This window comes from Tupaia chinensis, unplaced genomic scaffold (assembly GCF_000334495.1).
Source record: "Tupaia chinensis unplaced genomic scaffold, TupChi_1.0 Scaffold145652_1, whole genome shotgun sequence".
NCBI lineage: Eukaryota > Metazoa > Chordata > Mammalia > Scandentia > Tupaiidae > Tupaia > Tupaia belangeri.
The window spans coordinates 2001865-2027909 of record NW_006205509.1 but is presented as its reverse complement, the minus strand read 5'-3'; the positions used below and the strand labels follow the sequence as shown (position 1 = coordinate 2027909).

The following is a 26045-nucleotide window of genomic DNA, read 5'->3' as shown; positions in this document are numbered from 1 at the left end:
GGCGGGGGGGGGGGGACTGAGTGGCAGCTGGACCCCCCGAGGAGAGTGCGGCTGGAGAAGGGCAAGCAGCAAGGTCCAGGCAGGAAGCGGTGACGACCCTTCGACCCAAGGCTGCCAGGAGAGCCTGACGCTTCACACCCCAACATCCTCCCCTCCGCCCGTAGCTTACAGACCCCAGACTCGCCGCGCTTTAAATCCCAAGTAGGCATGGAACTTACCGAAATCAGGTGTTCAGCTGGGCCAGGACTTGCAGGATCAGCCGGGTCCATGGCCTCGGCTCGGGGCGGGGGGCAGAGAAAGGGGGGTGCCGGAGCCGCCTCTTGATGTCAAGGCTTTAAAGGGGCCAGTGAGCCCCGCCTCTCAGCTAGACTCCACCTCCCTTCTCCCGCTCAGCCAATCCACGCTCACTCTGGATGCGCGCCCCTCCCAGCCCCCTCCAGATGTTCCCAGGACAAGAGCTAAGTCTGCCCGGCCGGCGCGCGCCGCTTCCGCCCGGGTGGGAAGGACCTCCCCTCCCCCCTATAGAGAAATACTCTACCCCAGGCTGGGCAGGGCCTGGTAAGCCTCTCCAGTGCTCCGGTACGGCACGCTGGGCTGGGCCAAGCGGGGGTGGTATGGAGGCCTCTAAAGCAGAGAGAACTAACTGGTGCGCTCGAGCCCACCGGCATGCATAGGGTCTGCTGCTTTGGGTTGTGTGGTTGTGAACCTCGTTTGTAATTTGCCTTCCTGCATACGTGTTGGGTGTAAATCCGATGAGAAGAGGTTCAAGTGCTTCCTTGGCCTTAGATGCTCCCGCCACCCTCTTCTTCAGGACAGGGTTCTCCCAGTAAGCTGGAAAACTGGGTGCTAGAAATAGGTTCTTAACTTCAGAGAGCAGGGCTGGCAGTTTCCTTCCTGGTTTAGAAGGGGCTGTGTAGAAGAAGGACACAGCCTTATTCTCAGCCACTCGCTATCTCAGTGAAGAAGAGTTCGAATTACCCCCGTAAAGAGGAAGAGCTAAGAGCCCACTCTGGCCCCTGCAGATCCTCAGAGCTCCCTTCCATACCATTCTCACTGGTCCTTAGTTAAGCATTCATTTGTTCTTGTCTGGACACCGTTTAATCCTCACAATACACTGCACTCACTGGCCTAGCAATGCAGGTTCTCAACTGGGTTCTGCAGGGAAATACAAAGGGATCCCTAGGCAGTCTCTGCCTATTTTATTAAAATTGCTCCTGTTGTGGGTATACACAGAATGTGACTTTAAGCATTAAATTAGTCTAATTAAGGAACAACAACAACAAAAAAACAACTGAGGGAGCATAGAATAGGATGCTCAGATTGGCAGAGGATTAGAGTTCCTCTCCGATGGAGACATTTGAAATGTACTTGAAGAGATGAGAAAACTTGAGTAGGATTCAGGCAGGGTAAGGGCACAAGGAGACTCAACTAGAAGAGGACAAATTATCTGCATGGAAAGGTGAGCAGATTTCCTCCGTAGAGTGAAAAGTGGTAGAAGTTCATGGCTGAGGTTTTTGTAGGGAGATCAGAATGAGGATAAAGAATTGACAGAGGGATGAAAAATAAGTAAGTCATCTGGGGTCGGCATACCTGTAGCTTGAGGAGAAGAGTGTCTAAGGATAGTTATTGAGTCCAAAAGATGGCATGATGACTACTCCAGCTATTTTTTTCTTTTTAAAAATTTGCCAGAGGGTATGCACACTCTGAAGAGAGGTAAAGAGGGAAAGTGAGAAGGCACCCTGATGGGAAATGGTCACTTCTCAATCCCTCCTCCTCCATCTCTCTCTCTCCTTAGGGGACGTTGGGCACACAGGTAGGGTGTGTTTTTCAAGCTGTTGGATCTGGGACTTAAATTGGGCATTCAGTCATGTGGGAATCCATGCCACCTTCACTATGCCACTGAGTGACCCTCACTCTCTCTTTACTTAAAATTTTATTAAAAAATTAGTTTATCTTTGAGTCCAGTAGGTGGTGTCATGGTTCAGGCACTGAGCCCACATGGCCTACTCTGCAGTTCGAGTCCTGGACTCAGTGGCTTAAACTAACGCTGGGTGCGTGCCCAAGATCCCGAGAGGAGAATGGAGGAGAAGGGATTGTGGCATGGCCATCCCCCCCGGAGGGTGATTTTTTGCTTTCTGTCTCTCTGTCTCTCTCTGTCTTTCTGGTGAGTGCACGCGCCCTATAGCAAAAACCTCTCCAAAGGAAAAAAAAAGAATAATGATAATGCTTCTGAGAAACATTTATGTTTATTGGTAGTCTATACTTTCTTATGCTGAGCAATATTCCATTGTATGAACATATCTCCATTTACTTACCATCTTCCGGTTGATGGGTATGGGGTGTTTTCAGTTTGAGGCTATTATGATTAAGGCTGCTATCAACATTGTAATGCAAATCTATGAATGTGGTTTTGTTTCTTTTTTCTTTTTTTTAGGTTTTGCCATAGGGTATGTGTGCTCGCTGAAGAGAGACAGAGTGAGGGAAAACGAGAAAAAATAGCCATGCTATGGTCCTTTCTCCTCGTGGGACTTTAGGCACACACACTTATGCACCTGGCATGATTTTCAGGCTGCTAGGTCTGGGACTCAAACTGTGGTCAGCCATTGGGAACCAGCAGTTAGCGTAATGGCCATGTCGCTGGACTCCCACATAGTCGAGCGCAGTTTGCGTCCCGGACCCAGTGGCTTAAAACTCACGCTGGGTGCATGTGCGTATGTGCCCAAGATCCCGAGAGGAGAATATGGAAGAGAAGGGATTGCGGCGTGAACATCCCCCCTGGGGGGGGATTTCTCGCTTTCTGTCTCTATGTCTCTCTCTGTCTGTCTGTCTGGTGAGCGCAGGCGCCCTATAGCGAAACCCTCTCCAAAAAAAAACCAAACAAACTGTGGTCAGCCATGTGGGAATCTAGTGCCTTAACCACCATACCACCTGTTGGCTCTTTATTTCCACTTTAAAAAAATATATGTATATTATATAAAAACAGAAATATAAATATATATATTATTCTATATATATAGAATAATATATACATATATATAATTATATATATAAAATTCCTGATAGAGGGTATGCATGCACATGATAAAGAGAACAGCACCCTCCACAGAGCAATGTCATGATCCCCTTCCTCCAGTCCTCCAGCCTGCCAAGATCCTGGGAACATGCACATATTCTCATTGTGTTTTCAGACCCACTGGGTCAGGGACTGGAACTGCAGCCACCATGTGGCTTCTAGCTCTGCAGCCCGGTATGCTACTGGCTGTACTATAGAGGCCATGCCTTCACCTTCTTTCTTTCTTTTTTTTTTTAAACAATTTAAATTAAATTAATCATTACTATTATTTAATTTGACCAAAGAGAAACAGAGAGTGAGAGAGAGAGAGAGAGAGAGGGGGAAAGTGAGAAACCAAGTCACCCAGATCCAGGACTTGAACCACAGTCAGTCGTGTGAAGTCTTGTGCCCTTAACCACCAGACCACCTGTGGCCCCATCACCTTATTTCTTGATAGGCTGTGGCATTTTTGGAAGCCCACAACTTTTATTAATTCTTATTTGCTCATCCAACATTTATTGAATAGTGATCAGGCTAGTCATGGGATTACAACAAAACTTAGACATGGTCCTTTCAGCAAATGGTGTGGAGGTTAATACACTGGATCCCACATGGCTGACCGAGTGATGTAGGTTCCAGACCCAGCAGCTTTAAAATCAGGCCAGGTGTGTGTATGTGTGTGCCCAAAATCCTGAGAGGAGAATGGAGAAGAGACTATAATGTGGCCATTACAACCCCCAGGGGGTGATTTCTCACTTTCTATCTCTCTCTCTCTCTCTCTCTATCTATCTATCTATCTTTGGCAAATGCACACATCCTATAGCAGAAAAATAAAGTCCCGTAAAAACTCCACATAGCTTCTGTATTCCTAAACCTTGGTGTGGAAAACCTTCAAAGTCTGCCAGGCAATTCTAACTATTTTTTAAATTATTTATTTAATTTCATTTGTTACTGTTATTAGTATTTTGAATTTGACCAGACAGAGACAGAGAGAGAGAGAAAGAGAAAGCAAAAGAGCAAGCTGCCAAGTCCAGGACTTGAACTGCCATTGACTACGTGGGAATCCAGCGCCTTTAACCACCACGCCACCTGCTGGCCCCAATTCTAACTATTTTTGGATGTTTCCAAATAACTGAATTTTGGGAAGCAAACAGAATGCCCAGTTCTCAATTGTTTTTTTTTTTTTTTTTTTTTTTTTTGAGAGGTTTTTGCTATAGGGTACGTGCGCTCACCAGAAAGACAGACAGAGACAGAGAGATAGAAGGTGAGAAATCACCCCCCAGGGGGGACAGCCACACCACAATCCCTTCTCCTCCATTCTCCTCTCAGGATCTTGGGCATGCATACACACACGCCCAGTGTGGGTTTAAGCCACTGGGTCTGGGACTCAAACCGCAGTCGACTACATGGGAGTCCAGTGACACAGCCATTACACTGGCTGCTGGTCCCTGAATTTTCTTTTTAAATCATTTATTAATTTTTATTTTAAAATTTGCTATAGGGCATGTGTGCTCACCAGACAGACAGAGAGAAAGAGAAAGGGAAAGTGAAAAAGCAAGCCACCAAGTCTGGGACTCAAACCGTGGTCAGTTTTGTGGAAGTTTAGTGCCTTAGCCACCACACCACGTGCTAGCCGCACCTATTTTTCACTTTTCATTCAGATGTTTGCTCTTGTTTAAAAATTAAAGCCAGGAGTGCCAGAGGTGGTGTAGTGGTTATGGGTGCTGGACTCCCACATGGTCAACTATAGGTTGAGTCCTGGACCTCGTAGCTTGTTTTCTCATTTTCCCTCTCTCCTTCTCTCTCTCTGGTCAAATTAAAATAAATAAATAAATAAAATATTTCTTTAAAAATTTAAAACCAGAATATCTGCACTTGTCAGAGCAAGTACCTGCCCTCCTTACTTAAAGGCTCTTGTACCTTTGGTAGCTTAGGCATTCAGGTTTTGGTAGACTCTCTATGATGGATTCAAACCATGAAGTCAGCCATGTGAGATCCAGTGCCTTAACTTCCATGCCATCTGATGGCCCCACTACAACTGCTTAATTCTACATAGGCACAGTTATATTCCTTGAACTGCTTTTTTTTAAAAAAGAGATTTTTGTGTTATGGTGCATGTGCTCACCAGAGACAGAGAAAGTGAGAAATCACCCCCTAAGGGGGGTGACCACACTGCAATCCCTTATCCTCCATTCTCCTCTTGGGATTTTTGGGCACACATGCACATGTACCTGATGTGAATTTTAAGGCGCCAGGTCCAGGACTCAAACAGTGGTTGACTACATGGGAGTGCAGCGACGTAGCCATTACATCATCTCCTGGTCTCATGTTTCTTGGATTCTGATAGCATTGCCCACATCTTGGAATCTGACAGCATTGCCCACATGTGTTTTGAAATCTGGCACAGGTATGATAAATCTGTTCAGATCCTTGAACTCCAGTTTCTTTCTTTCTTTTAGACAGATTTTTGCTATAGGGCATGTATGCTTGTCATGGAGACAGAGAGAGACAGAAAGTGAGAAATCACCCCCCAGGGGGATGCTGCAATATCTTCTCTTCCATCCTCCTTTCAGGATTTTGGGCAGACATGCACACACGCCCAGTGTGAGTTTCAACCTGTCAAGTCTAGGACTCAAACCATGGTCAGTCATGTGGGAGTCCAGCAACGTAACCATTATGCCATCTGCTGGTTCCCCTTGATCTCCTTTCTCATCATTCAAAAAATTGTTTTGAGTCTTATGCCAGGCATAGTGTATCTAGTATAACGAATATGGAGTTCATGTGGGCTGTGATAAGCAATGAGATTGGAAAGGAAAGCAGTGGAAAGATCACATTTTACCCTAAGAACAATGCACAGTGCTTTTTTCTTTTTTTAAGATTTGCTACAGGCAGGGCCAGCAGATGGTGTGGTGGTTAAGGGTGCTGGACTCATACATGGCCGCCTATGGTTCGAGTCCCAGACCTGGTGGCTTGCTTTCTCACTTTCCCTTTCTCTCTCTCTGTCTCTAACTGGTTAGATTAAAAAATAATAATAACAAATAAAATAAAATAATCATTTTAAAAAGAAGTATTTTATTTAACTTTATTTATTTATTATTTGTAATTTGACCAGAGAGGGACAGAGTGAGAGAGAAAGAATGTGTCAAAGCAAGCCGCCAGGTCCAGGACTTGAACTGTGGTCGGCCATGTGGAAGTCCAGCACCCTTAACCACCATGTCACTTGCTGGCCCCAATAAATTAAAAAAATAATAACTTGCTATAGGGTACACACACTCACAGGGGGGTAAGAAGAAAGTGAGAAATCATCCTCAGGAATGGCCACACCACAATCCCTTCTCCATTCTCCTCTCAGAATTTTGAGCATGTGTACACATGCATATGCTGTGTCTTTTAAGCCTCCAGGTCCAGACTCAAACAGTATAGTCAGCTAAGTGGGATCTAGTCTCCATCATGCCACTTGGCTGGCCTACACAGCCTTCAAACAGTTTCAAACAGGGGACTGACATAAGCAGATTTGCACTTTAGAAAGAGCACTGTGGTTGCAGTGTGGAGAATAGAGCAAGACTGAAGACAGAATATACACCGTTTTTGCAATATTTGAGAAAGAAAATGAGAAATGAAGTGGTCTGGACAAGGAAAGTGATAATGGTAATGGAGAGATTACTTCATGAAATTTAACTACTGCTAGAGTCAACAGACCTTGGGACTAGAAGTGGAGGAAGCAGAGAGCTAAGCCAGGACTTGGGACTGGGTATTTTGCAGATGGGAGGACCACTCACTGAAAGAAAGCACTAGAGGAACAGGTTTGGGTAATGTCGACAATGAAATCCCCTGGGGACATGAGGAGAAGGATCTGGACTAGAGCTAAGAGATGTGTGAGTCATCAGAACCTTGGTCGTAACAAAAGCCATGGAGAGGTTATCATGCAAAGAGAGACGAGAGGCTGGAACAGAATCCCAAAGAACAGCAGCGTTAGAGAGGGGTCTGCAAAGAAGAGAACTAGATGAACGTTGTCACCTGAGCCCAAGAAAGAGGTTTCCCCCAAAAGACCAAATAGTTCCCAATGCTGCTGCGGCCAAGGTGGATCAAGACAGAGACATTTCTGACTAGCCACGTGTCACTAGAGACTCTGGCAAAACCAGATTTTGAAGGGCTGAGATGTACAGAGGGACAGAGATAGGAAGTATTTAAAACTCTTTCAAGAATTTTGGTATGCTGTCACATTTATGACTGTGTCCTATTATTTGTGAGGGGAAAAATGAGACCCAGAGATGGGTGGGACAGTGGGGAATGAGAGTTATTTTAGAAAGTTATTTTTAAAAAGATAATGTTTAATTTTATTTAAGCATTATTATTATTTTTGGGGGGGGAGAGGTTTTTCGCTATAGGGCACGTGCACTTGCCAGACAGACAGAGAGAGAGAGACAGAGACAGAAAGCGAGAAATCACCCCCCAGGGGGGATGGTCACATCGCAATCCCTTCTCCTCCATTCTCCTCTTGTGATCTTGGGCACACACGCACACGCGCCCAGCGTGAGTTTTAAGCCACCGGGTCTGGGACGCGAACCGCGGTCGACTACGTAGGAGTCCAGTGACATAGCCATTACGCTAACTGCTGGTTCCCAGCATTATTTATTTAAAATTAGTTTTCAAGAAGTAGTATGTGCATGTGGTTAAAAAAAATGCAGAAACAAGGACCAGCAGATGGCGTAACAGTTACATCACTGGACTCCCACGTGGTCGATCACAGTTCGAGTCCCAGACCCAGCAGCTTGAAACTCATGCCCTGCAGTTGTGCATGCATGCCTGAGATCCTGAGAGGAGAATGGAGAAGGGATTGTGGCATGGCCATCCTCTCTGGGGGTGATTTCTCACTTTCTGTTTTCCTGTCTGTTTCTCTGATTAGCACATGACCTACAGCAAAAATCTCTTTAAAAAGAAAAGAAAAAAAAATACAGAAACAATTATTTGCTGTATTTTCCACCCCCTAGCAATGAGCTATTTTAACCTTTTGGCTGATTCTTTGACTATGATTATACTGCTATTATTTGATCTTCTGCTTTTAGAAGTTTTGTTACTTTCTATGTGTATATTCTTTTTAGCCCTTAAAATATCCTGGAGACCTTTCCATTCTAGGATATATAGCTCTACTTTGTTCTTTTTAACAGTTGCATAATAATCTATTTATGATTGTGCCATATGATTTGTTTCTAACTGATGGGTATTTAGGTTTTCAGCTTTTCACTTGTTTCTTATATTTAAAAGAAGTGAATGGGAGATTTACTTTGATACTCTGAATGCTGTAAACACTGTCATTTAAAACTATTTAAAAATTTTATTTAATTTTAGTTATTATTTTAAATTTGACCAGAGAGAAGAAAGGAAAGTTAAGAAAGCAAGCTGCCAGGTCTGGGGCTCAAACCGTGGTCAGCCATGTGGAAGTCTAGCACCTTGATCACTATGTCACCTGCTGACCTCTCAGCTTTTCATGTCTATCAACTAATGTAATAGATAATATTGCACAGCTATCCTTGCATACTTATATGAGTATATTCACCACATAAATCCCTAGCAATGGAATTTCTGGGTATGGACAGTATACTTATTTTTTTTTTGAGAGAGATTTTTGCTACAGGATGCATGTGTTTGACAGAAACAGAGAGACAGAAAGGGAGAAACCACCTGCCAGGGGGATGGCCACACTGCAATTGCTTCTCCTCCATTCTCCTCTTGGGATCTTAGGCACGCATGTAGATAGGTTGGCGTATCAAGCTGCCGGGTCTGGTACTTGAACCAGTGTGAGCCATGTGGGAGTCCAGTGCCTTAACCAGTACACCACCTGCTGACGTAAATACTGATAAATATTGACAAACTGTCTTCCCAAATAGTCACTTTAATTTTTGATCCCACTAAAAGGGTACAAATAATGTCTAATTTCCTATAGTCTCATCATCATTTTAAAAATTTGTGAATAGTTTATTATATTGTGAAGTATCATTGTTTTCACTTGCATATAATTAGTAAGATTAAACAAGTTTTCAGGTACTTATCTGCCATTATTGGACTTTTTCTCCCTCAAGTCAAATTTATCAATCTTTTTCTTTATGGATTTTGGATTTTTAATATTACCTTTATTCTCTAGACTGTTTATGGTTTTCTTTTTACTTATATTCCATCCAAAATCCAGTTAAATGGCAAAGATCACTGTCATTTTCCACTACTGACCAGAATGACTTTATTCTGGACCAGCTATTCCTTTTCTCAATGTGCAAAACACCTAGTCCTATCTATGCATTTTTGCCAAAAGGTTCCTTTCTCCAAGGACAAAGAGAATGCTCCTTTCCAAAAGCAATTTTCCTTTCAGGGACACTTCAAGTCCTGCATCCTCCAGTCTTTTAGGCCCATTGCAGTCCATGAAGACTTGTTTTTCTAAAGTTCACCTGATTGCACTTTACCTCTCCTTTTCTTTCCTTCCTTTTAGATTTTTGCTATATGGTGGTATCCTAGCCAGAGCTAGAGAGCAGTGAGAAATCATCCCCCATGGGGATGGCCACACTGCAATCCCTCCTCTTCCATTCTCTTCTCTTCTCAGGATTTTGGCATGCACACACACACACACACACACACACACACAAAGATTTAACTTTATTTATTTATTTTAATTTTACCAGAGAGGGACAGAGTGAGAGAGAGATAGAAAGTGAGGAAGCAAGCCACCAGGTCCGGGACTTGAACCGTGATCAACCATGTGGGAGTCCAGTGCCCTTAACCACCATGCCACCTGCAAGACTTTTTCTCTTTTTTTTGAAGAATTATTTTACTGAACTGTAGTATTTTATGTATTTATTTAAATTTGACCAGAGAAGGAGAGAGAAAGGGGGGGCAGTGAGAACCACGGTTAGCCATGTGGGAGTCCAGTGCCCTTAACCACATCACCTGCCAACCTTGTCCTGGGTGTGTTTTTCGAGCCATCAGGTCTGGGACTCAAACTGTGGAGTTGGCCATGTGGGATCCAGTGCCTTAACCTCCATGCCACTTGCTGGCCCCTACGCCTCCTTTTATTTTCTGAATGAGTCAAATCTTTGGGAGTCTGGGGTTTTTAAACTTTTTTTTTCCCCCCCTCTCTATCCCCCATAGTAACTAAAGGCATGTTGGATATATGGAAGAAAACTGATTAAATTATTTTCCATTTTATTTATTTATTTTTATTATTTTAATTTTTAAATGTTATTTATTTAAGCCATCTCTTGCTGCAAGCAAAGGATAGGAGATCAGCATACTTGTCATCATTTGCTACAAGTGAAGAAGGTGAGCTTAAGGTCCCATACACTTTCCTGGTCCATGTGCAGAGTAATGGTCCAAACCAGTGTTGTGGTCCCCAGTGCCTGGGTAGGGGTCCATGTGCTCTTTATTCATCTTCATAGCCAGTCCGAAGTGGAGTCACATGAGGGTTATGGAATAAAGTATGGTTACCATCTCCCCAGGGGAAGGGCTTGGACCTGATGCAGAGATGGGGGTAGGCGATGAACTCAGGTCTCTCGTGCTCCTCGTGGTGCGACTTCAAGGAGACATTCAGCATGCTCACTCCCACCCCCGGGAGCACAACGAAATTACGTGAGGGCCTTCCACATATGAGCTGTGCCCTCCTTGCCATTGAACACCACTCGACATAGGCTGCCCCAGCTGTGGACAGGACCAGCTTAGCAGCCGAGACACCTGGAGCACAGCTGCTGTGGCCATGTTTGACAGACCGCCTTTTTTTTTTTTTTTAAGAGACACAGTCTAGCTATGTTGCCCAGGTTGGCCTCAAACTGTCAATCCTCCTGCCCAGCTTACTCCAAGTAGCTGGGATTACATACATGTACCACCACACTCATCTGATAAAATACTTGATTTGCCTGGGACCAGCAGATGACATATGGCATAATGGCTACGTCGCTGGACTCCCATGTAGTCGACCAAGGTTTGGTTCCCGGACCCAGTGGCTTAAACTCACACCAGGCGCATGTGCGTGCGTGCCCAAGATCCCGAGAAGAGAATGGAGAAGGAATTGCAAAGTGGCCATCCCTGCTGGGGGGTGATTTTTCGCTGTCTGTCTCTCTTTCTGGCAAGCACACAAGCCCTACAGCAAAAACCTCTCCAAAAAAATACTTGATTTGCCATCAAACAGTATGCAATAGTCACATGTAGCTAATAAGCATCTGATGTGTGGCTGGTCTAAATTGAGACAAGCTGTAAGTGCAAAATATACACCAGATTTTGAAGACTTACTGTAACAAATGTATCTCATTTTTAAGATTTCATGTTGAAATATATGGACTATGTATTTATTAAAAGGTTATGGTACATCCAGGACTATTCTCTATTTCTTGTCTCTTAAGAAGTACCATGGTTCATGCTGGCTTCTAAATAGGCTGGTTTGAAGATAAATAAAATGACCTCTCCTTGGACCCAAATATTTTTTTTAAGAATTATTTTATTAAACTTTATTTATTTTTAAAATTTGACCAGAGAGGGGCAGAGAGAGAGAGGGAGAGAGAAAGTGAGAAAGCTGCCAGTTTGGGGACTTGAACCTCAGTCAGCCATGTGGGAGTCAAGCACCCTTAAACACCATGCCACGTACTGGCCCTGAGCCAAAGATACTTTGTCTCCAAGGGTTCTCACTAGCTAGTATGCAATCATTATCTTCTTGGTGTTCGGGCTTCATCTTAATGAGCACTAATTACACATCTTTGAAACTAACTGTCACAGACTTAAAACACAACGGTTCCTCCCAAGTCAGGTAACCGCTTATCCAGTAGAATGTTACTGAGAACGGGTCAGGTTCAGATGCTAAAGGATTTCCCAAAGGTTCTAGTGGTTGAGAATTTTCAATTAACCATGATCAGTGTGGGACCATTTTCTGCCACCAAGGAACTGTTTGGGACAGGTACCACTTGGTCCTGTAAAGCCAGTCTCATTGTAGTCAGAGCTCCTGTGTTAGTTTCCTGTTACTGCTGTAACAAACCACCACAAACTCAGTGGTTTAAAGTGACTATAGTAAATTTTGATTGTTCTGGAGGTCATAAACCTAAAATCAAGGTGCTGGCAAGACTGCATTCCTTCTGGGGAACCAGCAGTTAGCGTAATGGCTATGTCGCTGGATTCCCACGTAGTCGACCGCGGTTCGTGTCCCGGACCCGGTGGCTTAAAACTCACGCCGGGCGCGTGTGCGTGCGTGCCCAAGATCCCGAGAGGAGAATGGAGAAGGGATTGCGGCGTGACCATCCCCCCTGGGGGGTGATTTCTCGCTTTCTGTCTCTATGTCTGTCTCTGTCTGTCTGGCAAGCGCACGCGCCCTACAGTGAAAATCTCTCAAAAAAAAAAAAAAAAAAGACTGCATTCCTTCTGGAGGCTCTAAGGGAGGATGTATCTTCTTACCTTTTCTTTTCCTTCTTCTTTTTTAGATTTTTGCCATAGGGTGTATACATGCTCCAGACAGAAAAAGTCAGAAATCACTACCCAGAGTGGATGGGCACACAGCAATCTCTTCTCTATTCTCTCAGGATTTTGGGCCTGAATGCACATATACCTGGCACAATTTTTAAGCTGCTAGGTCCAGGACTCAAACCACAGTCATCCATGTGGGAGTACAACACCTTAACCACCACACCACTTGGTGGCCCCTTCCCTTGCCTTTTTTTTTTTTGGGGGGGTTTTTGGTATAGGGCACATGTGCTTTGCAGAAAGCAGAGAGACAGAGACAGAAAGCGAGAAATCACCCCCCAAGGGGGAAGGCCACAACGCAATCCCTTCTCCTCCATTCTCTCAGGATTTTGGGCATGCATGCACACATGCCTGGAGTGAGTTTAAGCCACCGGATCCAGGACTTGAACCGTGGTCAACTATGTGGAAGTCCAGCAACATAGCCATTATACCATCTGCTGGTCCCTCAAATCTCTCTCTTATAAGGACACTTGTGATTATATAATATTTAGGACTTGTTCTAACCATTGAGGTCAATCTCCATCCAAAATCTGTAAGCACATCTGCAAAGTCCTTTTTAGCAATTTAAGGTAACAGTCACAGGTTCCTAGCATTAGCGTGCTGACATTTTGAGGGGCCATTATCCAGGCTTGGCACTGCCTTGGTGAAGGGTGGCAGCAGAAGGCACCCATCAGGGGCACAGGTTTCAGTGCTACTATGTTAACTACAGAGAAATGGGTAAGTTCAGCTCTATAACCACTGTAAATGCTGAGATCATCATAAACTGGCCTCATTTCCATTAGCTCTGCATTCCCTCCCAAGGCTGCTTTCTTTAAAATGCTCTGTAATGGGAACCAGCAGTAAGCGTAATGGCTATGTCACTGGACTCCCATGTAGTTGACCGCGGTTCGCGTCCCGGACCCGATGGCTTAAAACTCCCAACGGGCGCGTGTGCATGCCCAAGATCCCGAGAGGAGAATGGAGGAGAAGGGATTGCGGTGTGACTATCCCCCCTGGGGGGTGATTTCTTGCTTTCTGTCTCTATGTCTCTCTGGCGAGCGCACGCGCCCTATAGTGAAAATCTCTCCAAAAAAAAAAAAAATGCTCCGTAATGTTCAAACTCATTTTCGTCCTAGAAAATAAATGATTAGAGACAAGATACACATTTTCTTCTTTTAATTACCAGAGGGCACATGCACCCTCACAGAATGTGGTCAGACTATAATCCCTTCTCTTGTTTCTCCAACCTGTAAGGATTTGGGACACACATGCACATACACCTGATGTGATTTCCAAGCTGCTAGGGCTGGGATTCAAAACACAGCCGGCCATATTGAATCTGGCTCCTTTAACCACTAGGTTGTGGAACTGGCTCAAAATGAATGTTTCCCTTGGGGCCAGTAGGTGGCATGGTGGTTGGAGCACTGGAGTTCCATATGATTGACTGTGGCTTGAGCCATAGACCTGGCCATTTGCTTTCTTATTTTCCCTTTCTTTCTGGTGAGTGCGCACGTCGTATAGTAAAATTAAAAAAAAAAAAATTTTTTTTTTCTCATAAGCCTTTGGTCTAAACAGCACACCTGTATCCTTTTGCATGCTTAGATAGAGTATAACAGCACCTCATTTTTTAAACTCTATATTCTGCACAGTATCTTCACATCCTTTAGCTCACTGGGCATAGGCCAAGTCAGGTACTGTTATTTTAGTTACAGAGGTAAGAAAACTATTGGCTGCAAGGCAGAGAACAAATTGGGCAGATGATTTAATGCACAAACTCCTGATAGATGCCAGCCATATGGATGGAATAAATGGAATTTGTGTTTAATTTGTTATAGGGTATGTGCACTCATCAGAGAAAAAACAGATGGGAGGGAGGAAAGGGACAGAGAGAAAGTAAGTGAGAAAACACCCCCTTGGTAGGATGGCCACTTCACAATTCTCTAGGGATTTTGGGCACACATGTATAGATGCCTAGCATGACTTTCAAGCTACTAGGTCCAGGACTTGAATCGCAGTTGGTCATGTGAGATCCAGCCATGCTAACCACACCACTGGCTTGCCCTGAATAAAAGGGTTTATGTGCCAATCAGTGGCCTGGTAATGAAGGGGCCTGGGCCTCACATAACCAACCATGCAGTTCAAATCCCAGACCCAGTAGATTGAAAAACACGCTAGGTGTATGTGTACATATGCCCAAAAACCCCCAAAAAGAAGGAAAATTAGTAAGGGATTGCAGTGTGATCATTCCCTGTAGAGGGTACTTTCTTCTCTGTCTCTCAGGTCAGTGCACATGCTCTCTGGCAAATTTAAAAAGAGAGAAATTTGGTAAAATTTGCTAGACTTGTGACTATTTCTGTGTGAAAGTAAAAGTGAAAAAAAGTCAACTGAGGTTTCTAACTTGAACAATGAGTGGATACTACAGAAACAGGATTAGGTCTAGAATGAGGGTAATGAATTTGCTTTTGGGATATGCTGAATTTGAAGCACCTAAGAACTATCTAGGGGAGTATGATTACAACACAAGTAGAATTAGTCTGGAACCATGGAGGTAGAGCTATCAATAGATTTAATTTCCATCAGCAAAAAAGTAGTTGTTAAAAGATACGAGGGTAAAAAAACTCACTGTAGGAAAGACATGTAGGGGCAATCTGGGTAAAACCCTAAACACTCAAAATATGGTCTACTACGTTTAGAACAACCTGGGGATGGGGACCAGCAGATGGCATTGTGACTATGTCTGGACTCTCACATGGCTGACTGTGATTTGAGTCCCAGACCTGGTGGCTTAAAAATCATGCCAGGCGTGTGTAACAACCAAAATCCCAAGAGGAGAATGGAGAAGGGATCACAATGTGGCCATCTCCCTTCAGGGTGATTTCTCATTTCACCTCTTACTGTGTCTCTCTCTTCAACAAGAAAAACGAATAATCTGGGGTGCATTTAAAAAAAATAATTTTATTTATTTCATCTTATTTGTTTATTATTATTTTTTAATTTGACCAGTGAGAGAAGGAGAAAGTGAGAAAGCAAGCTCCAGGCCTGGGACTTGAACCACAAATGGCCATGTAGGAGTCCAACACCTTAACCCCACACCACCTGCCAGCCCCTGGGGTGCCTATTCAAAACAGATTCTCCATTGTAAATGCACTTAATATCACAGAATCATACACTTAAAAATGGGTAAAATGTGGGCCAGCAGGTGATGTAGTGGTTAAGGTGTTGGACTCCCACATGAGTGACTGAGGTTCAGGTCCCAGACAAGGTGGCTTAAATATCACACTGGGTGTGTATGTATATGTGCCCAAAAATCCTGAGAGGAGAACGGAGAAGAGACTGTGGAGTGGTCATCCCCACTGGGGGGATGATACTTTCTTTTCCTCTCTCTGTCTCTCTACGGTGAGCATAGGTATCCCATGCCAAAAACCTTAAAAAAAAAAAAAAGATAAAATGTTTAAATTTGGGACCAGCAGATGGGATAATGGTTATATTGCTGGACTCCCATATAGGTGACTGTGGTTTGAGTTCCAGTCCTGGTGGCTTAAACTTAACACCAGGTGCATGTAGGTGCGTGACCAAAATTCCAGGAGGAGAATGGAGAAGGAATCACAGCATGGGCATCCCTCCTGGGGTGGTGATTTCTTGCTTTGTCTTTTCTGTAAGCACATGTACCTTGTAACAGAAAACACTCTAACAAAATGGTTAATTTCATGTTATTTATATTTTACCAAAATAAAAGAATGCAACAAAGATTCCTAAGCCGCATTCTAGATCTGCATTACTATCTCTGGGTTCATAATTTAAATATTTTAAAAATCACTTAAATGGCTGTTAATGCATCTTGGCTAGTATTTGTAGTTGCTGTGCTGTGTTGGGCATGTTGGCAACTTGACTTGCTCCAGAAAATAAGGTGCTTTTCCTACAGATCCCTTCCTTTAGTCATTCCAGATTGCATTGTGGTTTTGCCAGAGACAGGCCTAGTAAGTCCAGAAGCCTGAAGAAATCAGATCTGATTCAAGGAGCCCAGGGAACAGATACTTTTTAAAGCTAGCCTGTTCTCATCTTTATAAAAAGTAGCCCTTTCCAGATCCCACAACCAGAATCACTTTTTCTAGGCCATCCCAATCCAGAGAGCCTAGCATAGTGCTCCACAGATGAATTCTCCTCAGGTATCATTCAACACAATGAGAACAGATACTGATTCTCTCCATTATATGCCTTGGATATTTTGCCAAAAGCTCCTGGTAGGTTTTGAGGCAGCCTGACTATAGATGAGGTAAGACAAGTGAATGAAATTATTAGTATAAAAACCCTTTCAATATCTCTTTTCCTGAGCTTCTTACCCTCCCATCTCATGGTCTCTAGATTCTTAATCTGTTCCTTTCTTTCTCTTCTTCTATCTGTGATTCAGGGACTGGATGAGTCTCTGTGGTTTGTTTTGTCCTGAAGAGCAGAAGGCTTCGGTCCCAACTGGTATTGCCAAAGCAGCATACTAATTCCATGCCATGGTCCTGAGTCAAGATTTGCACGATCTGATCGGCCATGTCACCTCGGATGGCAAGGGAGTGGAAGTGGTCAAAATCATGGAGTCCCAGCTTTCGGAGACGCCTTGCAGCTGCCCGGTAACACTTCCAGGGCTGCGGCTCCACAAGGAGGTAGCGGCAAAGGGAGGAAAGATGGGCCAAGAACTCCCACAGGCCACGGTCCCCATGGTTCAGATGAATCCACATGGTTACTGACATACAGAAGCCAATATCAAAAGCAGAACGTCCAAACTGGCTTAAGAAAGAGTTCAAGAGAACCTTCCGGGTCTTTTGATTCATGAAGTCCAGGGTGATAAAGGTCAAAGCATCAGGAAAAGGACATTCTTTTTGAGCCCGTGCCACCAGGACTGGATCAATGTCGCAGCAGAGGAGACGGAGTTCTGTTGAGGCATCTGAGCAGGTCTCCCCATCATGTTTTTTTTGGGAAAGGAAGTGTTTGTATAGAGCCACACTCAGATCCTAGAGGAATCCAAAATAGTGTTGTCATTGCAGCTCTCAACTAGTGAGCAATCTTTCTCTCTCATCCTCCCACTGAGATTGCCACTTACCCTAAGCTTTATAGAAGGCAAGGAAGCTAAAACTAGAACCTAAGAAGGCCAGGTGGAAAGTTGTCCACAGGGTAGGCTCTTAGAGCCTTCTAGAGTCCCAGGCTACAGTGCATTACCCCTATATTTTCCTGACACCAATGACAGACTGGGTGAAAGTTATAGCCCAATGGATGTGGCAAAAGGGCCTAGAACAGCTAAAGTAATATGATGGTAAAGTCACCATCTTTTCTGGGTATCATATACCCCAGGGAGGAAGAAAGGGGTGTAGAGGCACAACCAGTGTCCCTTACCAGGAAGGTAAGGAAAAGAGCAAGCACCACCTTATAAAAACTTGCTTCTCAGACCTGTAGTTGGATTCCAAAAAGTACTCATTTATCCTTCTTCCTACAGTTTCAGTCTTAATACCTATCTTGTTTCCCCAGATTCTTCTCAGACAAGCTCTGCTTCTGCTGCCATTATTCCCCACTTGCTGCTGACCTCCCTCTGGCCAAATCCAATGACTTCCAGTTTCCATCATCTTAGTATGCTTTTGACTCTTAAATAAATCACCATCTCTTTTCTCTTTGATTTCTATGATCATTAAAAAGACCTCGAATTTGTGTTATTCTAAATAGTTCTTTCAAGATAATCTTCCTGCTTGCTACCTAATTTGTTCTGTCCAACAACAGTATGAGGCATGTCGTTTGTTGTGCAGGTGAAGAAAATGCACAGTGGAGGGCCAGTCAATGGTATGGTGGTTAAAGGTGCTAGATCATACATGGTCAAATGTGTGGTTCAAGTCCCAAACCAGTAGCTTAAGAAACATGCTGGGTGCACGTGTGTGCATACCTAAAATCCCAAGAGAATGGAGAAGGGATTGCTGTGTGGCCATACAATGGGAACCACTCAGATTTTAACCACTCAGATAATAACAGTGTAAGGGACCAGCAAATGATGTAATGGTTTTGTCCCTGGACTCTCACGTAGTCGACTGCGGTTTGAGTCCCAGGTCCAGTGGCTTGAAATTCACTCCAGGTGTGTGTGTAATGCATGCCCCAAATCCTGAGAGAATAGAGAAGGGATTGCAATGTGGCCATCTCTCCTGGGGGACGATTTCTTGCTTTCTGTCTCTCTCTGCATCTCTAGCGAGTGCATGTGCCTTATAGTAACAATCTCTCTACACAAAAATAATAATAAAAAATAACAACATGGACAAATAAAGGTGGTACAATCATTGAATGGGAATATTAAATAGCAGTTAAAAATGAAGGAGCTTGGGCCAGCAGGTGGTGTGGTGGTTAAAGGTGCTGGACTCCCACATGGCAAACCATGGTTTGAGTCCCAGACCTGGCATCTTGCTTTCTCACTATCCCTCACTCTCTCTCTCTGTACCTCTCCAGCCAAATTAAAGATAAATAAATAAAGTTAAAGAAAATAATTCTTAAAAAAAAAAAAAATGAAGGGGCCAGCTAAATAACATAGATGATTTTCACAAATACACAATGCTGAGTAAAAATACATGTCAAGGCCAGCAGGTGGTGTGGTGTTTGAGGTGCTGAACTCCCACATGGCCAACAACAATTTGAGTCCCACACCTGGTGGCTTGCTTTCTCACTTTATCTATTTCTGGTGAACACACATACCCTACAGCAGACTTAAAAATTAATAATAATAATAATAAAGTAATTTTAAAAATACAACTCACAAAATAAAGTATTTGGGAAGTTTCTACTTACGTGAAATCTTTTTAAAAATTATTTTATTCAACTATTTATTTATTTATCCTAATTTGAGTAGAGAGGGACATAGTGAGAGAAAGAGGGAAAGTGCAAGCTACCAGGTCCAGGACTCAAACCACAGTCAGCCATGTGGGAGTACAGAGCCCTTAACCACCATACCACCTGCCAGCCCCTACTTATATGAAATTTTAAAATTGGCAAGGTTAAATATTGTTTAGGAACAGACAAGTGGTAAGCTATAAAGAAAAGCAAGCAAACAATAAAAGTCAGGTTAACTGGGGACCAGCAGATGGTGTAATGACTACATTGCTGGACTCCTATGTAGTTGACCATGGTTCGAGTCCTGGAACTGGTGGCTTAGACTCACACTGGGCGCGTGTGCATGCGTGCCCAAGATCCCAGGAGAATGGAGAAGGGATGGGAGTGGGGCCATCTCCCTGGGGGGTGATTTTTCACTTTCTGTCCCTCTGTCACTGTGTTTCTGGCGAGCGCATGCGCCCTATAGCAAAAAAACTCTCAAAAAAATTTAAAAAGTCAGATTAACTGTTACCTCTGGCTGGAGAGGGGTGTTTATGAACAGGAAGGGCATATGGAGGATTTCTGAGAGGTTGACAATGTTTTATTCTTGACCTAGACAGTGGTCATAAAGGTGTTTGCTTTATAGAAACTCATAAAGTATAAATTTGTGTTATGCATTTTTTTTTAGTATTTGTGGCATAGGTCACAAAACAACAAGTATATTTTAAAAACTGATTCAGACCCAGCCTCTGTAGCATAGCAAACAACATACTGAACTGTAAAACTGAAAGCCACATGCCAACCTCAGTTTGAGTCCCTGGTCTAATCAGCCTGAAAACCTATCAGGTGCATGTACTTGTGCCCAGGATCTTGCAGGCTGGAGGACTGGGATCACAGCAGGACTGAGCCCTACAGAGGGGGCGTTTCTTTCTCGCTCTCCCTCACACACTTATATTCTATACTCTCTTGACTGTGCACAAATACTTTATTATAAATAATAAATGAATTAATCGGGACCAGCAGGTGGCATAGTGGCTAAGGTGCTGGACACTCCCACATGGCCGACCACGGTTCGAGTCCTGGGCCTGGTGGCTTGCTTTCTAGGTTTCCCTCTCTCTTTCTATCTCTCTCTGTGTCTTTCTCTGCTCAAATTAAGAATAAATGAATAAATAAGATTATAAAAAATAAATTAATTTAAATGATGATTCAGGGCCAGCTCTATAGCCTGGTGGTTAAGGGAGATGGATGCTACATGACCAACTAAGCAGTTTGAATCTCTGCCCAAGCAGCTTGAAAAGTACAGTGGGTACATCTGTGTGCATGCCCAAAACCCCAACATGGAAAAATGGAAGAGAAAGGACTATGGCATGGCCGTGCCCTTTAAGGAGGGTTTTCTCCCTCTCCTTCTATCCCTGGCAAGTGCACATGCCCTCTGGCAAAAAAGAAAAAAGAGTTCAGAAGCTAGTGACTTACTTGTCTAATGTCACATGGTTCACAAATAGCAAGACTAAGGTTATATTAGGTTCTTTCATTTATAGCAGGCTTCTCAAACTTTAATGGGCATAAAAACCACCTAAGGATTTTGTTAAAGACAACGATTTTGTAGACTTTACATGACTGAGATTCTGCATTTCTAATCAGACAAGTCATGCCAATACTGTAGTTCAAGGATCTTTCTCTGAGTAGCAAGACCTTATACCATGTAGCTTAACCCCGCCCCCCCATTTAATTTTTTACTATCTTCCTCCTCCCATCTGATCTTGGGTATGGCCTCACATTTGGTCACTTCATTATACCAGTTCCTCCCTACCACATTTATCTGCTCAATTCCCTAATCCTAGAATCTTCTGGAAACTTAGACTCAAGGGCTCAATTCCCCAAGATCTTGATTCAATAGATACAGAGTAGGGCCTAAAAACTATTGAAATTTAAAAAAGCACCCATAAATTATGGCACATCTGTACAATAACATACTATGAACTGTTAAAGAATGTAGTGAGGGATACCAGGTGGCATAGTGGTTAAGGTGCTTGGACTCCCACATAGCTGAGTGTGGTGAGTCCTGGACCTGGAGGCTTAAAAATCTTGCCATGAGGGAGACCAGCAGGTGGTGTGGTGGTTAAGGTGCTGGACACTCACATGGCTGACCACAGTTCGAGCCCTGGACCTGGCAGCTTGCTTTCTCACTTTCCCTCTCTCTCTCACTCTGTCCCTCTCTGGTCAAATAAAATAAATAAATAAAGCTAAATGAAATAATTCTTTAAAAAAATATATCATGGAGCCAGCAGGTAGCATGGTGGTTAAGGGCGCTGGACTCCCACGTGGCAGCTGGCTGCAGTTTGAGTCCCAGACCTGGTGGCTTGTTTCCCAGTTTCTCTCTCTTTCTCACTGTGTCTCTCAGTGTTCAAATTAAAATAAATAAAGTTAAAGTAATTCTTAAAAAAAAAAATCATGCCAGGCATGTGTGGATGCATGGGATTAAGGGCATGACCATCCCCTGGGGAGTGATTTCTCACTTTCCCTCTCTTTGGTGAACACATACACCCTATGGGGGGAAAAATAGTGACATGAATGACATGTGAATTATTAAATGAAAAGCAAAGTACAAAATAGTGTGCTATATTTGTAAAACTAAAATGGAAGTGGGTTATTTATACAAACATAAATGTTGTTATAAACAGTGGTGCCACTGTGCTGGGGAAAAGGAAGATTTAGGGCTAGGAATAGATATTTATTTTTATTATCCCTTCTGTATTTTGAATTTTTTTGTTTTATTAAGTGTGTTTTTTCAAAATACAAAACAGAAAGCACCCTAAATGTATAGCCAGGTTTGGGAATCACTGCCCTAGTTAACTGCAACTATGCCTATAACATATATGTATACAGACATGCACACACGCACACACACATATCCCAACTTTCTCTCTCTCACACACAAACACATATATAAAATCTCTGTTGGTTTTCTAATGCCCTTCCTGAAATCCCAAACCTTAAACCTAGTTTCTTCTCCATTGTTTATCCTCTGATTTCCTGTGTTAAAATGTGTGGAGAAATGTTTGCAGGGGGAGACACCACACATCAGGTCATTCTGGCCTTTGAGACTGAAGCCAGGGTTCCCCTTCTTATCAGTTGTGTTCATCAAGGTCTTTAAACCTCCATCAGAGTCTCTTCTCCTAAGGCCTTTGCCACAGTAACAGCTCTTGGTTGGAAAAGAGTAGAGTGTGGGTACCAACTTTAAAAACATTTCCAACCATAGGGTCAGACTGCCTGTTTTTCTAAGATACCCTGGTGGCTACAAACACACATGAGACAGACATTTCCTTATCTTGATTATCTTTAGACTACACTCATTATATGTCTAGAATACTTTTGCAAGTAAGAAGAGTGGCAATGCACTCCTCCTTCACTCCTGTATTTTCCTAATATATCCTCTCCGCTGTACTTCATCAACTCACTGCATTAAAATTATATGTATGTATATATATATTATATATATATATATATGTGTATGTATGTGTGTGTGTGTGTGTATATATATATATACACGCATGCCTGTCTCCAGGGTTCGATATGCACCGAATGACATACACAAGTCTTAACTCCAGCCATGATTCTGTTCCCCAGTCCTCCCAACAAATCATTTCAACCCCACGCTCCCACCAAGGGTCTCCAGAGGTCCCCTCTCCCGACAGGTCGCTACCCACGATGGACAGGAGGCAGGGGCTGGAAGCCCAGATACGTTGGCCCTCCCCACTTTGGCCATGTGGGCAGTGAAGGCCGAGGCGGGTAGGCGGGAATTCGGAATGTATTGTAGTTGAGACGGATTTCTCCCCAAGATTCCAAAGAGAATGGTGGTGGGATCCTGGCGAACAGGTAGCAGCAGCCCAGGCTCGGTCAACGTTACTCTGTAAGTTCGTTCTGGGAGAGTTTTTAAAGGGACGCTGCCGCACCCCTGTCAGAGCTACAGCGAACGTGGAGGCTGCCAAGCGGTCGGTTCCCAGGGCTCCGCTCCCTCCCCCGTCACTCACCCCGGAGTTACACCCCACGTCGAGCCCCAGGATCGGCCTCGTGTCGGGACTCCGAGGGAAAAGCCGTTGGAGCAGCTCCGGGGGCAGGAGGCGGAGCCGTTGCTCCGGAGGATGGAAGCGGGAATAATGAGGGAAATTTCCGAACGGGGCAGCCCCGGGTTCCAGAACTCGCGATTCCTCTTCCGCCCCGGCCTCCTTAACACCTCCTCCGGTTAGTTTCACAGACGCCGCCATTAGCCTCAGTCCCACCTCTGAGTTCCGGCGGAACCGGAAGCCAAGAACTCGTAGTGGACTGGCGGCATGCCCCTGCTAGCGCGCATGCGTTGAAGGACCGGGGCGGGTGGCTGGGGTGTTGCGGATGGGAAAAGCTGGCTGACGTTATGTTGTTGACCCGCCGAGTGCCTGGTTCCCTGTTGTTGCACGGGGCTTGCGTTGTCCTGTTCAACCCTCGCCACAACCCTGAGAGGCAATAACGTATTTTACAGGGAGGAAATAAACGGCTAGCTGACATAGTTTGAAACTTGGGCTGCTTGAACCTGAACAAGGAGTTTGTTGGGATGTTAGAGATCAATTTAGGGGGGCCTAGCAGGTGGCATGGTGGTTGGGGTGCTTTGGGAGCTGGACTCTCAAGTGGATGACTGTGGTTCAAGTCTCGGACTAGGCTTACTTTCTTTCTTTCTCCCCCGGTGAGCACACATTGCCCTATAGCAAATTTTTAAAAAGATGATAATAAATAAGTAATAATTTTTAAAAATCTACTTAAGCCCAACTTCCTTTCTTTATAAATGCATAAAGTAAGACTCAGAAAGGAGAGATTATTTGTTTGGGATCCCGCAGTGTATCTGTGACACGGGAGTAGGCATCCAGTTCAGGAAAAAGTAGCAAGAGCTACTTGAGGTGTCAGAAGACAGGTGGCCCTGCCTGCTTAGAGTGACAGGTGGACAGGGCAGCTGTAGACTGCAGTGTCTAGAGAGGCAAGGACTATACCTTGAGAGCCGACACTTAAAGAGTGCTTACCAGGCTCCAAACACTTGTAATTCTAAACTCTACATGTACTCACTCACTTAAAACTTACACTATGCCAATGAGGAAAGACTGTAATTATTACTTCTTTTATGTAGACAAGGCCATTGACACGTAACTAGCCCAAAGTCATGCAGTTAAAAGTAAATAGTACCACTGGCCAGCTTGTGCCTGGTGCTTAAGGTGGCTAGGACTATTTCTCATGAGCGGGGAGAGTGTTTTCCCCCTCACTCTGCATCTCTCTGGTGAGTGGACGCATGCCCGGGTAAACTGAAAAGTAAAAAAGGAAAGAAGCTGTAGCCTAGGATTCGAACCTAAGCAGTTTGACTTCAAATAGTGTGTTTGCAACATAGTATTCTCAACCTTGAATCCCCAATGCTTGCCATAATGTCTGGCACAAAGATGCTCAACTAATATTTGTTAACTGGAAACGCAATAAAGGATGGAAGTAGGTGACTAAAGCCAGATCTGTTGGGAAGACTAAAATGGAAGGGAGAAAGGAGCTGAATTGAAATAGACAATGGAATAGAGCTAGGCAAAATGTGGGCTGGACCAAACAGAGCAAAAAGAAAGAGCTGGTAAGGAGAGAGATTGAGCAGTTGGCCTGGGTACCAGTTTCTCAAGTCAGGAGTCAGAATGGCCCAGAATTGTCCAAGAGGGTTAGCCAGGGGTCAGCAGTGCTGGGCTGACCACTTCTCACCAGTCAACCTATTATAAAGGGGACTTTTGGTGATTTGCTAAACTTCTTTTTTGTTTGTTTGGGTTTCTTGTTGTATTTTGTTTATAAGCCAAAGGGTACATGTACTTGCCAGAGACAGAGAGAGAGAGGGAGAGAGAGAAAGCACCCCCAGTGGGGCATGGTCATGCTGCAATCCTTCTCGATTTCTCCATCCTGTAGGGATTTGAGGCAGGCACACACACTCACCCAGGATGTTTTTCAAGCTATCAGGGCCAGGATTCAAACCATGCAGTCATTACTGTGGGATCCAGCTTCCTTAACCACTAGGCCTGGGACATGGCCCACCAAGCTTATACGGGACTCCTGCAGGCAGTGCCATCAAAGATTAAAATAGACCCTCTCTCTTTTCCTCCCAGATTCTATTTTATATTTTCATCTCTGCCTAATACTGTTTCACTATTTTTTAAAGTCTCTCCTAAACACTTAAAAAATTTTTTTTTATTATCATCATAATCTTGTTTATATTACATTGGATTACATATAACTTTACAGTGTATTACATTGCTTTCTCAAAAGGGAATGCCATGCATGTCAGTCAATACAGAGACATTAATCTCCCCGCTTCAACATTCAATATCTTTTCTATGTTTTCCCCAATCATTATTATTATTATTCTAATTATTTTTTAAAACAGTCAATCGCTATTTCTCATTTTGCTTGTAAAAAGACTTTGCCCATCATGAAATACTTCTCAGACCAATCCAGTTGAGAATACTATACACGTCATCATCAACAGTTAATAAGCCCTATCTGTTTCTCACGAACGTCCTGCCTCTCTATTGTTCACTTGCTATCTTTCTCTATCCTCTTCTCTTCACTTACCCCATTCCACACTGTCCTATTCTCATTAAGTACCTTCACTGCTTTTATGTCCTCCAATTTTTCGCTCTCTACCACAGAGTGCGGATAG

At 43.8% G+C, this 26045-nt stretch overlaps 1 protein-coding gene and 1 pseudogene across 1 annotated transcript; both read right to left on the bottom strand.

The window, feature by feature from the left end:
- Window positions 1-10457: 10457 nt before the first annotated feature.
- Window positions 10458-10807, bottom strand: LOC102488827 (cytochrome c oxidase subunit 6A1, mitochondrial pseudogene; annotated as a pseudogene).
- Window positions 10808-16130: 5323 nt separating this feature from the next.
- Window positions 16131-23626, bottom strand: BCDIN3D (BCDIN3 domain containing RNA methyltransferase). Its single transcript, XM_006168192.3, has 2 exons — window positions 23374-23626; window positions 16131-17517 (listed from the first exon to the last, which is right to left on the bottom strand). The coding sequence occupies exons 1-2, from the start codon at window positions 23605-23607 to the stop codon at window positions 16876-16878; spliced, it is 876 nt and encodes a 291-aa protein (XP_006168254.1). The 5' UTR covers window positions 23608-23626; the 3' UTR covers window positions 16131-16875.
- Between the last annotated feature and the right edge of the window lie 2419 nt (window positions 23627-26045).

Bases quoted from the DNA above. Each gene is read 5' to 3' on its own strand.
- BCDIN3D (XM_006168192.3), bottom strand. From the start codon at position 23,607: ATGGCGGCGTCTGTGAAACTAACCGGAGGAGGTGTTAAGGAGGCCGGG. The intron at 17,518-23,373 runs GTGAGTGACGGG...GGATTCCTCTAG, and splicing joins ACGTGGGGTGTAACTCCGGG to GATCTGAGTGTGGCTCTATA.